Genomic DNA, 15,280 nt, shown 5'->3' on the forward strand with positions numbered 1-15,280 from the left:
ATTGTGGGGCACCTGGGTAGCTCAGTGGATTAAAGCCTCTGCCTGCAGCTAGGGTCATGATCCCAGGGTCCTGGGATCGAGCCCCGCATTGGGCTCTCTGCTCAGCAGGGAGCCTGCTTCCTCCTCTCTCTCTGCCTGCTTCTCTGCCTACTTGTGATCTCCGTCTGTCAAATAAATACAATCTTTAAAAAAAAAAAAAAAGACCCTTAGATTGTTAAGTTTTATTACCTATCAACTTCTGCTATGTAAAATGAAAAGAATTTAAAGTTTTTAAATGTTTACTTTCTGATATGTCACATGACTACCTACTGCCCTTTATTAAGATTTTTTTGTGTTTCATTTGTTCTGTGTTTTATTTTTCCCCACAACATCATCTCTGGGGAAGTAATGTTTTAAAATTTGAAGTGTAGGGACGCCTGGGTGGCTCAGTTGGTTGAGCGGCTGCCTTCGGCTCGGGTCATGATCCCAGCATCCTGGGATGGAGTCCCACATCGGGCTCCCTGCTCAGCGGGGAGCCTGCTTCTCCCTCTGCCTCTGCCTGCCACTCTGTCTGCCTGTGCTCACTCTCTCTGACAAATAAATAAATAAAATCTTTAAAAAAATAAAATAAAATTTGAAGTGTAGCCAGAGAATTAAAGTATCAAGTAAGAGCAGCTGCAAATTGATCTAGCAGTTTGAGATTTTCTTAGGAAAAATTTTCAAACATGAATACACAGATTTATTGTATGGTTAAATGTTTATGCATAATTACATATAATTATGTCAGACACTTTTCCCTTTGTTTTAAAATAATCATCCTAGAGCATCTTCTTTTTTTTTCCTCTCCTTCAAATAATTTTTTAATAGGCTCTTAATGCCAGTGAGAAAGTGGTGGTGGAAGCATTATTTCAGAGAGATTCACTTGTCCGACAAAGTCAGGTATGACTAAAATTTTGAAATACTTTTTTATGAAACATGGAGAAAAACTAAATGACATACAAAGAACTGAAGATTTTTAAGTTTAAAACATTAACTTTTTTTTCTTTTTGATCTTCTACTTGTAATTAAAAGGCATTAAGAACCTTGTTCTTCAGTTTTTGAATAATAGCCTAGTATTTGCAGGAATAGCCTTTTAAGAATTGTATTATTCCTGTAGAAAATATCTTTCTTTTGCCATATTTGTATATCTTAAAAAAGTAAAAAGTAGTTGGAAAAATTGTTAGTTGGTATTTTTTTAAATAGAAACCTTTTTTAAATTAAGGATGGAAGTACCACTTTAAATAAAACACTGACAGGTTTTATAATTAATACTTCTTTTTTTTGTTTTTGTTTTTTTCCTTTCCTAGCTTGTGGTGGATTGGCTAGAGAGTATTGCCAAAGATGAGATCGGAGATTTTTCCGATAATATTGAATTTTATGCAAAATCAGTGTATTGGTAAGTTACTAATCATTTATTCTTAAAGTCACTCAACATTGGCTTTGTTTATTTATCTTTCAGCACATATTCAGTTCTTATTGCTTATTCAGCCTGTCAACAAAAGATTAAAAACTCTGCCTTTATGGTGTCATAATCATTTAACAGCTTTAGACCACAAATACGTAGCCTGTTGGAAATCAGAGCTTTGAAAAAAAGTGTCAGAGTTAATAGATAGAGGATGACAGTGGGTGCAAGTTTAAATAGAAGAGGTCATCAGGGCAGGCCTCTCTAAGAATGTAGCAGGTAGTGAGTGAGAGGAGGCAAAACACAAACATCTGGGGGATAAGCTTTCTTGGCAGGAACAGAAACTGCAAAGATCAGAAAACAAAGTATTTATACAAGGAGGCCAATGTGAACACAGCAAAGAAAAGTATGGTAGGAAATGAGATTGAAGAGGGTCAAATACTATAGGATCTTTATAGGCTGGCCAGGGTAAAGCTATGGGACTTTATTCTAAATGTGATAGAAAACCTTGAGAACAGAATAATGACATGTCTAATATGTATTTTCAAACAGTTACCTGGCTATATTTTCTTAATAATTGTAATTCCATCATCAAAAAGATACTTCAGCTATGTTTACAGCTACTTGTGATTTTTAAAAAAAAAAATTTTGGTCACTGCATCCTTTAATACTTCTAAATTATTTTAGGATCTTGAAGCCAAGAAGCATCCCTAGGTTAAAGGGACAGTTGATTTTAAGACTTGAAAAAGTTCAAATTGTGTTTCAGTTCAGTAACATTATGCCTGTTACAAAGTCTGCAAGTCCATCATTATATCTTTGCTGAACTAGGAGATTAGTGCTATTCAGTGTTTGTTAAAAATTAAATCTTGAGAGGTTGTGATTTTTCCAGGAAAAAATCTTTTTTTTTTTAAAGATTTTATTTATTTATTCGACAGATAGAGATCACAAGTAGGCCAAGAGGCAGGCAGAGAGTGAGGGGAAGCAGGCTCCCTGCTGAGCAGAGAGCTGGACTCGGGGCTTGATCCCAGGACCCTGAGATCATGACCCCAGCCGAAGGCAGAGGTTAACTGACTGAGCCACCCAGGCGCCCCAGAATTTTCATTTAAAACTTAAAAATTTTAGGTAAAATGTTCTGTTAAGGTTTTTGCACAATTTTTTATGGTTAGTCTCCTTTTCTTACTGATCAGTGGAACAGAATATAGAACCCAGAAACAGACCTACGCTTTGATGGTCAGTTGGTATTCAATAAAGGCATTAAAGCAGTCCAATGGGGGGTATTGAATGTCTTTTCAACAAACCATGCATAAAAAATGGATACTGCTGCAAAAAAAAAAGGTCAGCCTTGACACCTCCCTCACACCATACCCAACATTTAATTCAAGGTGGATCACAAAAGCTAAAAACCACACAGCTTTTAGAGGAGAACATCTTTGTGACTTGGGGATAGACAAGAGTTTCTTAGGTCGTGGGAAGCAATAATCAGGGAAGATTGATTGCACTTCATCAATGAAAAACCTCATTAGAGACATCATTAAGAAAATGAAAGAGAGCAAGCCATATACTGGAAGAAACATGTAAGGCTTGTAGCTGATAGAGAACTACAACTCAATAAAAAGATAATGCAGGGATACCTGTGTGGCTCAGTGGGTTAAAGCCTCTGCCTTGGGCTCAGCTCATGATCCCAGGGTCCTGGGATGGAGCCCCACATCCTGCTCTCTGCTCAGCAGGGAGCCTGCTTCCCTTCCTGTTTCTCTGCCTGCCTCTCTGCTTGCTTGTGACCTCTGTCTGTGAAATGAATAAATAAAATCTTTAAAAAAAAAAATAGAAAAAGATAATGCAGTAAAAAAGGGCAAAGATTTGACAGATACTTCACAGAAACAGATGAATGGCCAATAAAGACATGGAAACATATTCAGCATCATTAGTCATCTAAGCTCAAATGCCTCTTTCTATTTAGCATTTTTGCATGTATTTCTGAGTTTGTACTCTCTTTTTCTTACTTTGACTTGATTTTATTTTCTTAAATAGACCTCCTAAATTTTCTCCTGTAAGAACTTTTATACTTTTTCTTATAGGGAAAACACCCTGCATACCCTGAAACAGCGGCAGCTACCTTCTTACATAGGAAGTGTCCGTCCCCTTGTCACTGAATTGGTAAGTTTCTTTGAAATGAAAGTTGTCTTCAAGGATCCATGATTGTTTTTTATTTTATTAATTCATTTATTATTTTTATTTTAAAAGAGTTATTTATTTATTTATTTGAGAGAGAGAAGGGAGAGGGTCAGAGGGAGAAGCAGACTCCCTGCTCAGCAGGGAGCCCAATGTAGTACTCAGTCCAGGGACTCCAGGATCATGACCTGAGCCAAAGGTAGTCGCCTAACCAACTGAACCACCCAGGTGCCCCCTGTAATTGTTTTCTAAAGTCTGAGAATTTTTATTCACACAGATCCTAGTTTTGGTTTCCCAAAAGTTTGCATTATACCATTTAACTCTAAAGCTACTCAGTTGCATTTGAATGTGACCAAATGTATTTGAACATATCTGTGGTCCATGAATTGTAAATTGTAGAAGAAGGTTCAGAAAGTGATTTCCCAGCTTTAAAAATAAATTAATTTTGGTTTTACAGTAAGGTTTGACCCTTCAACTGTAAGGTGATGACTTATGAAAGCTCTTTTATAGGGAGACTGGGTGGCTGAACTGAGTTGAGTGTCTGCCTTCAGTTCAAGTTGTGGTCCTGGGATCCTGGGACTGAGCTCCACGTCGGATTCCCTGCTCAGTGGCAAACCTGCTTCTGTTCACCTACCTCCCTGCTGCTTGTGCTCTCTTGCTATCTCTTGCTGTCTGTCTCTAGCAAATAAATAGATAAAACCTAAAAAAGGGCGGGGGGGAACGCCTAGGTGGCTCAGTGGTCATGATCTTGGGGTCCTGGGATTAAGCCCTGTGTCAGGCTCTCTGCTCAGCGGGGAGCCTGCTTCTCCCTTCTTTCCCTCTCTCTGCCTGCCTCTCTGCCTACTTGTGATCTCTGTCAAATAAATAAATAAAATCTTTAAAAAAAAAAAAAAAAAGGAAAGAAGAAAGCTCTTACATATAAAAAGCAGGGGGAAGAAAGCTTGACGTTAGAAAGGTCATTCCAGGATATGAGTAATAGGAATAACAGTACAATTGAAGAGAACAGGAGTCTAATTCCTGTAGAAATAAAGGAACAGAGCTTTGTGACAGGTGAAGACACGTGCACTAAATATTTATAATGAAAAGTGGGAGAAATAAGTAACAACTGGAAAAATTGATAGAATTCCATTGGGTACCAAAGTGATGTTGATGAAAATTGTTTTGGAAACTACTAGAAGAACTTGCAATAATCATAGCTAAATTACTTTGTAGCAAGCAACTAAAAATCATTTAATCTTAACATCTGAAAAGTGATTTCCTTGGCAGAAAGAGACTGTGCTCGAAAACTGAATGATTGTATTGGTCTGCAGAATATTTGTGAAAGAGCTATTTTCCTTATTGTAAACTTTATTTTCTGAATCAATATTCATATTACTGTATACTTAGTAGCATTTGAAATGAGTCACATTAAAATAGTTTTTCACTTAAAATTCATCATGAAGATCACATGTGCTATTTACTGCAAAAGTGAGGACAATATGTTATCCCAAATGTTTAAAGGCACATTTTGTTCTATTTATGAAAAATAGTAGGTGGGAATAACTGTTTTAGGTGGATTTTATTTACTAGAAATCTGTTCTTAAAACTTTTTTTATTGGACATGGTGTGTTTTATATGGTCTTAGTTCCATAGTGGGTTCTCTTTTCAGTATGATCTCAAAGTACCAGCTAAGCATTTTCAAGTTACAGAATGTACTGTCGACTCCCTTAGTTTTCCTCTGGCTCATTCTCCATCTAGGCCTCATTCTGTTTTGTTTTTAAGTTTTTTTGTTTGTTTGTTTTTTGTTTTTTTTTTTTTTAATTTGACAGAGAGAGACACAGCAAGAGAGGGAACACAAGCAGGGGGAGTGGGAAAGGGAGAAGCAGGCTTCTCAGTTCCAGGACCCTGGGTTCATGATGTGAGCCAAAGGCAGAGGCTTAACGACTGAGCCACCCAGGTGTCCTCAATTCCGTTTAGAATTAACTTGGTTGTGTGATTGCTACAACAGGGTACAGCTTGTGTCAGCTAGAATGATAAGTAGCATTTTTAGAATTGTCTGGCTAGGCTGCTGTAGTAGTGTTACTGCCTTGCCTGACTAGACCTGTACCTTTGTGGGCCAACAGAGTTTGTTTTGAATGGGCAGCAGATAGTTGTGTGTCTCTCTGGAATACCTGTGATATTTTCACTCCTTTTGTTACTTAACTAAATTGTAAAAAAAGTTATTTCAGTATATAAACTCAGGAGATTTATCATCTCTTGGTGATACTCAAAATATATGTAGGTACAAAGAATTTATCATTGATTTTTTTGGGGGGGGCATATAGGACCCTGATGCTCCTATTAGACAGAAAATGCCCCTTGATGATCTGGATAGAGAAGATGAAGTCCGATTACTCAAGTATCTTTTCACTTTAATCCGTGCTGGAATGACAGAAGAGGTAAGTCATATATCCTGCTGCTTCAGTTTCAAAGTCATAGACTCTTCAAGTTGGAAGGGATCTTTGTGACCACCTAGTTTGTCTCCTCGATGCAATCATCTCTTCCACAGTATTTCCCTGGGATCATGACCTGTGCTGAAGGCAGAGGCTTTAACCCACTGAGCCATCCAGGTGCCCCCCCTTATCTTGTGTTTAAAATATGCAAGTCAATAGTTTTGATACATTGCATTATTTATTTTTTTCACTGTAGTAAAGTATAACGCAATTTGTCATTTTATTTTTTAGAGATTTTATTTATTTGACAGAGAGAGGTACAGTGAGAGAGGGAACACAAGCAGGGCAAGTGGGAGAGGGAGAAGCAAGCTCCTCACAGAGCAGGGAGCCCGATGCAGGGCTCGATCCCAGGACCCCAGGATCTTGACCTGAGCCGAATGCAGATGCTTAATGACTGAGCCACGCACATGCCCTAAAATTTGTCCTGTTAACCATTTTTTAGTGTACATTTCAGTGCTATTAATTGCATTTACAATTTTATGAAACCATTACATCTTCCCTCAGCCCTTGGTAACTTCTGATCTACTTCTGTCTCTATGAATTTGCCTATTCTAGCTATTTCATGTGAGTGGAATCATGCAATATTTGTTCTTTTGTATCTGATTTATTTTATCCTTCCTTTTTTAGATAGCATATCAAAACATTTTTCCATGTTACTTCATAGCATTTATAATTTTTAATAGCCACACATCCAGAATGATGTTTGGGGGAGGGTATTCTATAACTGGTTATATTAATTGGGTTCTCTAGCTTCAAGTGATAGAAACCCAACTCAGGTTATTTACAAGGGAGGAATTGATTGGTTTGTAGAACAGGGAAGTATAGGGGGTTATATTTGGTTTTAAGCAGGATCCGGGGACTCACTAGGATACCATCTCTTTCCCAGGCTCTTGGCTCTGTCCCTCTCTGTGTGACTTCATTCTCAAGAAGCCTCATGTCACTGATGGCCAGCAGCCCCAGGCTTACATCCTTTTGTCAGTTAGCATTTCCAGCAGAAGGAGTATGTCTCCTCCTCAGAATCTCTAGCAAGAGCCCTGGGAGTGATTCTTGTTAGGTCACATCCCTAATCCTAGAGTTCAGAGGTGGAATCATAGGATCTTACCTAAACCATATGAACTAAATGGGGAAGAGACAGTTCCTAAAGAGGTGATGCTATCTATCTCACTGGTATGTTTCGCTGATTAGTCTAAGTTCATCTGTTTGGTACAGTTAACATAAATATCAGTGGGCTGAATGAGCACTAGGGCCTTGTCATTATAGAGACTGGTTTTCATAATACTTTTGCTTAGATCAGTGGTCATATCAATCTCTTAAGCCCCATTTGTCTCTAGTGGAACTAAATCCTTGTAGGCACCATGGGAGCCAATTAGTAAGCCCCAAACCAAAAGGATTATTAGGGAAAGAAAGAAAGGTGGAGACCACAGAAGAGACATGCTTGCTGGTGGCAAAGTGAAATGCCAGTACTAGTTGCCTACATTGTCCTTTGAAATAATTGTGCTTTAAATTATCTAATCCTGAAGTATATTGCTTATACTTTTATTTATTCATTCATTCATTCATTTTTAAAGATTTTATTTATTTGACACAGAAAGAATACAAGCAGGGGGAGCAGCTGGCAGAGGGAGAGGGGGAGAGGGAAGCAGTCTCCCACTAAGCAAGGAGCCCGACATGGGGCTCGATCCTAGGACCCTGGGATCTCAACCTGAACCAAAGGCAGTCACTTAACCAACTGAGACACCCAGGCACCCAGATTTTATTTACTTATTTGAGAGAGAGAACACAAGTGGAAGGGAGAGAGAGAGAGAAGCAGGCTCCTGGCTGAGCATGGAGCCCGATGTGGGACTTGATCTCAGTACCCTGAGATCTTGACCTGAGCCAAAGGCAGATAGATGCCTAACTGACTGAGCCACCCAGGCGCCCCTGCTTATACTTTTCTTTAAGTCACAAATGCTTTTAACTCTGGTTATATGACTGACTGCCCCTTTTTGTTTCTGAAGGCACAACGACTCTGTAAACGTTGTGGTCAAGCATGGAGAGCTGCAACACTTGAAGGCTGGAAACTCTACCATGACCCTAATGTGAATGGAGGTATTTTAGTAGATTTGATTCTCAGAATGAGATGATATATTTAGCTTAAATGCCAGTCTTTATGAAGCATAGCTTTTGTTTTTAGAAATTGTTGAAATAGGAGTTCTCTATTTTAAACTGTAAATTTTTATTTCTTTTACTGTTTTATAGGAACAGAATTAGAACCTGTTGAAGGGAATCCATATAGAATCATTTGGAAAATAAGTTGTTGGAGAATGGCAGAAGATGTAAGATACAAGAAAACCTTTATTGATACTGATTTTTAATTAATTGCAAGCCTGCTGATGGTGCTGTGAAACATTTAGAGTGGTAGAACACTAAGGTTTCTGTTTCCAAAAAAAAATTTTTTTTTAAAAGTAGGCACCATACCCAGTTGTGGGGCTCGAATTCACAACCCTGAGATTGAGTTGCATGTTCTACTAACTGAGCCAAGAAGTTTTCAGAAAACTTCTGATCACATTGCCTGAGCCAGGCAGGGGCTCATTTTCAAAAAAAACTTCTGATCAAATTGAAGAATGGGTCGGGAGGTTTAACTATTAACCAGAATTATTCAGACACTAAGTACTAAGAATTAAATACTGATAAAAAGTAAAAATAGAAAGAATGTATCAAATGAATTCAGAGAATAAGCATTTGGGCTAAATCTGGCTTCCCAGGGAAGAGAATTGAATTGCAGTTTAAAAAATTACTAGGATTTGAGTTGTTGGATATGAAAAGAAGTGGAAGGAATTCTTGGTAGGTTATGTAAGTTGGAAAACCTAACGGAAGGTGGTAGGTCTAGGGCTATCAGGTTGGAGCAGAGGGCTCATAAAAGGAAATAGAGTCAGTTCTGTTACCATACCATATGACCTGTGCTTTCCTAAAAAAAAAAATCACTGCAGCATGCAAAATTTTGCAGAAAGCCCACAGGCCTTTTGGGGAAAATAGAGTTTCGAGCACAGTACTCAAAAACCATCGGCAACACATCAAAAGATAAAAACTTAAGACCCTGTTAAACAGGAAATACACAAATGTTACAGTAAATATGGCATTTTACTTTGAAAAAACACTGAAGTTTACTTGTGCATTTGAGTGTCAGGGCGTTGCAGCTTGTGAGTTACTGTGAGGTGTAGAAGGAGGTTAGCTGAAATTAAAATGAAAATTGTAACTCTTGATATGGATGGAGTTAGCTTATAATATACCTAATGAAGTGAGGTGGCAGGTAGATGTTTGAGATATGTTAGTTTTGTGTATTTATAACTGCCTCCATTCAGCTCGGTGTGGTTTTCTGCATTCACCTAGTGTTTCTTGTAGATGAAATTTCTATTATGAGAAATTGCATTACGTTTATGTTGTTCCTTGATAGATCAGTTGCACTGGAACAAATTCACATTTTTAAAACCAGGGTTGGAACAGAACTAATGGAAAAGATGATTGAAAAGGTTAAATTAAGAACAGGCATTGGGGGCGCCTGGGTGGCTCAGTGGGTTAAGCCTCTGCCTTTGGCTCAGGTCATGATCTCAGGGTCCTGGGATTGAGCCCCACATCAGACTCTGCTTGGCAGAGAGCCTGCTTCCTCCTCTCTCTCTGCCTGCCTCTCTGCCTACTTGTGATCTCTATCAAATAAATAAAATCTTTAAAGAAAAAAGAACAGGCATTGGTGGTCCTCAAGTGTTTCTCTAAAGGAGTATATATCATTGATAGTAGTGAACCATCAAAACTTTGAGAGCACATGGTAACAGTGCTTTAATAAGATTAACATGATAGTGAAAAAAAAAATAGGCTTAAAAATTGAATGGACCAAAGTCTGAGAAACTAGTTAGGAGCCTGTTGGAATTATTTAGACACTAAGTATTAAGGGCCTGTCCTAGGATAATATTGATAGTGGAAAGGAAGGAACAAGAGTGGTCAAAAGGGTGATTGGAAACAAAGGCAGAAGAGGATTCAGGTAAACAGTGAAAGTCTTTGAAGTCTTATTTAGATGATAAGAAAACAGGAAGTGCCATCAATAGAATCTGATAGTAAAATGAACTAATTTGATAAACATAATTAGTCCTGCTTAGGAATTAAATGCAGACTGATAAAAGACAGGTCCCAGGTGCCTTGTTTTGATGTTCTGTAAGTATCAAGTAGTATTAGGCATTTAGGAGCTTCCTAGAGGAAAACAGCTACTCCAGATCTATCTGGAATAAAATTTAACTATGATAAATTTAACTATGATCTTTCATCCTATATTTGAAATTGAGATGATTGATTTTTCCTGAAGATTTCAGCACTGCCTACATCAGCAAACCAAGGAGTCCTCTTTTTTTTTTTTTAATCTAAGATTTTATTTATTTATTTGAGAGAGAGAGTGAGCGAACATAAGAGGGGGAAGATCAGAGGGAGAAGCAAACCCCATGCTGAGCAGGAAGCTAATGCAGGACTCAATCTCCAGGATCATAACCTGAGCTGAAGGCAGTCACTCAACCAACTGAGCCACCCTGGCGCCCCAAAGGAGTCCTTACTGCCCCACTAGATCTTTAACTAAAGTTTAGAAACTATCAAGTGAATAAATAAGGCCATTTAGAAGACTTATAAAATTCCAGATTATGAAAAAATGTACATCCTTAGAAAAACAGTATTTCACATTTATACTCCTTGTATTTCAGGAGCTTTTTAATAGATACGAGAGGGCAATTTATGCAGCTTTAAGTGGAAATCTCAAGCAGGTATGTAATCTACTTTAATTCATTTTTCCCCTGTAGATCAAAATCAGATACATCGTCTAATATTCATATATAATAAATTTTATAAGCTTAAGCTACTTTCTAAGAGTAGCAGTGACAGCAAAATCATGAAATAGAATAGTGACTTGAGTTGCTTAATTTCATGTATGCCATACACCAAATGATGTTTTAATAAATGGAACCAGACTTTAATTTCTAAGAATTATAAATTTAATTCCAATATATATGTATATTTTTTTACAAAACACATTTATTGATGACTTATAGTGCCCCTCGGTTTATACAGAAGTGTACCACTGAGGCATAGTGACTGTTGGGATTGTTCTATGTTTGTGTATGTGTGTTTCTTACAAACGCTACCACCCCCTGCATTTTATAGCTATTTGTGTGTGTTGTAATAACTAGTTGAAACATCATCTTACATCCAACATGGAAAATTGATGCCATTGTGAACTGAGTATGGAAAAAATCTTAATAGTTAAAACTTTTTAAAAGATTGGTATGAGTTGGGTAATGGGCTGTTTGGTATGTATATTACAATCCACTATGTTTTATGTCATTAAAATGACTTTATAGTCCATATCAATGGAAGTCACTGCTCTCCCCACCCCTTGTTGACTATATATGTGTTTCTGGTTTGGTATGGGGAAAAAAGCTGCTTCCCGTCTGTGACACCTGGGAAGATACAGTGTGGGCCTACTTTCGGGTGATGGTGGACAGTTTGGTAGAACAGGAGATCCGGACATCGGTAGTGAATCTGGATGAAACTGAAGAACTCCCTAGGGAGTATTTGGAAGCAAAGTGAGTTCTTTTGTTTTTTGTCTTGGTGATTTGCAGTATGCTCTGTAAAGTTTTATTTTGTAGCCCTTATTCATATTACTAATATTGTTTTATCCTTTCCTATTTTCTTTTTAAAGTTGGACCTTAGAAAAGGTATTTGAAGAACTTCAAGCTACTGATAAAAAGGTAAATATTAGTAAGAACATTTTAGGATAACTAGAATAGGAAACAATGTTATGCTGTTGTGCCATGTATCTGAAAAGCAAAAAAATAACCTGAAACTGTTATATTTTCTCCTTTTCCTTATCTCTTATCTAAATGAGAGACATTTTTTTTTAAGATTTTATTTATTTATTTGACAGACAGAGATCACAGGTAAGCAGAGAGGCCAGCAGAGAGAGAAGAGGAAGCTCCCTTGCTGAGCAGAGAGCCTGAAGTGGGGCTTGATCCCAGGACCCTGGGACTATGGCCTGAGCTGAAGGCAGAGGCTTTAACCCACTGAGCCACCCAGGCGTCCCTAATTTCTCTCTTTTTGAAAAAGGAAAATGTTAATGGAAAATGAACAAGACGTTTCCTAGATCTTAAAATAATCTAATATTTTTAGGTAATATTCTCATAAATAATTTTAAATAACTGAAGTATGTAGCAAAATAATCCAAAGATATAAATAAAATCTATATAGTATAAAAGCTATAAAGTAACTTCCTCCCAACCATTTTATGGTTATTCTCATTCCCCAGAGATGATAAAATATATAGCTATATAGTCTTCTATATCTTTCTCCTTCTCCATAATCTTACAAATATGTGTAAATAATGTAGTTAATTCTGAGATATGATTTTGATTTTTCTTGTTGTTTTTTTTTTTTTTTTGCATCATATTACTTGCATTACTCTCCAACTTGGGAGGAGTGTTTTGTCTTTATTAACTTTTTTTTTTTTTTAAAGATTTTATTTATTTATTTGACAGAGAGAAATCACAAGTAGTCGGAGAGGCAGGCAGAGAGAGAGGGAAGCAGGCTCCTGGCTGAGCAGAGAGCCCGATGCGGGACTCGATCCCAGGACCCTGAGATCATGACCCGAGCCGAAGGCAGCGGCTTAACCCACTGAGCCACCCAGGCGTCCCTCTTTATTAACTTTTTGAGAGCGAGATTTCATGGAGGGGTAGGGGCAGAGGGAGAAGGAGAATCTTTTTTTTTTTTTTTAAGATTTTATTTATTTATTTGACAGAGAGATCACAAGTAGTCAGAGAGGCAGGCAAAGTGAGAGGGGAAAGGAGACTCCCCGCCGAGCAGAGAGCCCGATGTGGGGCTCGATCCCAGGACCCTTAGATCATGACCTGAGCCGAAGGCAGAGCCTTAACCCACTAAGCCACCCAGGTGCCCCGGGAAAGAGAATCTTAAGTAGGTTCCATGCCCAGCGCAGAGCCCAAGCATGGAGCCAGACACAGGGCTCAGTTTCATAACCTTGAGATCGTGACCTGAGCTGAAATCAGGAGTCAGATACTTAACTGAGCCACCCAGACACCCCAACTGTTTGTTTTTTGTTTTTTGGTTTTTTTTTTCTTTTAATGATACTTTCTCCAAGTTAGGGGATACAGAGTTAGGGTAACCTGACCTATTCTTTTTAATCATTTCTCTTTTGATGTATTTAGGTTGTTTCTAGCAGTGCAGTGAACATTGTTATATACATATATGCTTATCTACTAGTCCTATTTTAGGGTAAGTGTCCTAAAAGCAGGGTTGCTGAAATAAAGAGTAGATATATATTATTAATTACCTGGTTGTAGCATTTAATTCATACTCCCATAAGTAATTTATTAATGCAGCCATCTGCCTGCATTCTCACCAGTCCCAGATGTCACACTTTGAATTTTTTGCTAATGTATCAGATTAGGTGGGAAATAGGAACTTGCTGTTCTGCTCTTACTTCCCTGTCTATTCATAAGGCTGAGCAAGTTTTCCTGTGTTTATTGACCATGTGTGAATTTCCTATTCACATCTTTTACCTGTTTTTCTGTTGAGTTTTATCTTTTCCTTTTTACTATGTATAACTGTATATTAAAGAAATTAATACTTCTTCTGTCAAGTATTTCTTACCAGTCTGTTATTTTGTGGAGATTCCAGCTAATTAAAAATAAAACAAGTAAAGGAATAGATATACATATTAGAATTAGGAATTATATTTACATATTAGAATTAGGAATTAGATATATGTATTAGAAAGAGGGGAATATTTACATATGATGAAAGTATAAATCTAGAAACTCAATTTACTAGAAACTCAGTTACTAGGATTCATAGAAGAATGAGAATTTTTTTTTTTTTAATTTAAAGATTTTATTTATTTATTTGACAGAGAGAGATTACAAGTAGGCAGAGAGGCAGGCAGAGAGAGAGAGGAGGAAGCAGGCTCCCTGCTGAGCAGAGAGCCTGATGCGGGACTCGATCCCAGGACGCTGAGATCATGACCTGAGCCGAAGGCAGCGGCTTAACCCACTGAGCCACCCAGGCGCCCAGAATGAGAATTTTTAAGTACCTAAATTCAATACAAAGTTACCCCCCAAAATCATAGCCTGTCTGTATTTTTCACAACTAATTAGAAAAGGATTTGGTGCTCCCCCCAAAAAAAGTCCCATTAAATTATTGACCAAAGCCATAATATACATAGGAATAAAATTAACTAAGGGTTTGAGGACTTTCAAAAAGAAACTGTTGAATCTTATTGGAAGACATGAGTATAAATAGATGTACCATGTTCCTGGATGAGAGGATTTGATGTAAGCCATTCCAAAATTAACATAGAAACTTAATCTTTGGGGGATTATTTCTTTTCTTTCTTTCTTTTTTTTTTTTTTTTTAAGATTTTTATTTATTTATTTGACAGGCAGAGATCACAAGTAGGCAGAGAGGCAGGCAGAGAGAGAGAGGTGGAAGCAGGCTCCCCGCTGAGCAGGGATCCTTATGTGGGGCTCGATCCCAGGACCCTGAGATCATGACCTGAGCTGAAAGCAGAGGGTTTAACCCACTGAGCCACCCAGGTGCCCCTGGAGGATTATTTCTAAACAGAATTTTACAAAAAGAAGAATAAATGAGAATGGCAAGATGGCAAGAAAACTTGAAAAAGAATAATATGCACTAGTTGCCTTACTTAATAATAAAACAAAATAATTATACAACAAAACAATATGCACTTAACACGGGAATGAATAAATAGATCAGTGAAACACAGACATTGTTATTAGATCCAAATATGTATTAGCACTTATAGATGACAGAGGTGATTTTTCATTTCAAAGGAAGAGGGATTTATTTACATACATGATATGGGCATGATTGACTTTCTGTCTGGAGGAAAACAGCTAAATCCCTACCTCATGCCACATTTTAAAGTCAGTTTCAGATAGAGCAAAGATTTGAACGTAACCAAGAATGAATGCTGCAAGAAAAGTTAGATAATGAAATAAAAAATTAAAACGTGTTTGGCAAAAAAGAAATAAACTATTTGCTTCCAAACAGTGCAACAGAAGGTCACTTATAGTTTTTTCTACTGTCTAATCACTATTTTGGTGGCTTCTGTTATGCATGGTGCCCTTTGCAGAAGAGAATACAAAGGAATGCTTTCAACAACTGCTCTTCGTTTTTG

At 37.5% G+C, this 15,280-nt stretch overlaps 1 protein-coding gene across 6 annotated transcripts in view; it reads left to right on the forward strand.

Annotated features, from left to right (window-relative positions):
* Window positions 1-15,280, forward strand: part of NUP107 (nucleoporin 107) — a 45,983-nt gene that overhangs the window by 19,141 nt on the left and 11,562 nt on the right. For 5 of the 6 annotated variants that reach the window (XM_059186273.1, XM_059186274.1, XM_059186270.1 and 2 more), the window contains 9 exons: window positions 847-918; window positions 1,326-1,414; window positions 3,496-3,574; window positions 5,893-6,006; window positions 8,058-8,148; window positions 8,299-8,375; window positions 10,779-10,838; window positions 11,512-11,657; window positions 11,774-11,822. In XM_059186273.1, the coding sequence (XP_059042256.1) occupies window positions 847-918; window positions 1,326-1,414; window positions 3,496-3,574; window positions 5,893-6,006; window positions 8,058-8,148; window positions 8,299-8,375; window positions 10,779-10,838; window positions 11,512-11,657; window positions 11,774-11,822 (777 nt within the window). The remainder of the gene's footprint in view (window positions 1-846; window positions 919-1,325; window positions 1,415-3,495; window positions 3,575-5,892; window positions 6,007-8,057; window positions 8,149-8,298; window positions 8,376-10,778; window positions 10,839-11,511; window positions 11,658-11,773; window positions 11,823-15,280) is intronic. The other variant, XM_059186275.1, reaches the window with a different exon arrangement.

This window comes from Mustela lutreola, chromosome 8, assembly GCF_030435805.1.
Source record: "Mustela lutreola isolate mMusLut2 chromosome 8, mMusLut2.pri, whole genome shotgun sequence".
Classification (NCBI taxonomy): domain Eukaryota; kingdom Metazoa; phylum Chordata; class Mammalia; order Carnivora; family Mustelidae; genus Mustela; species Mustela lutreola.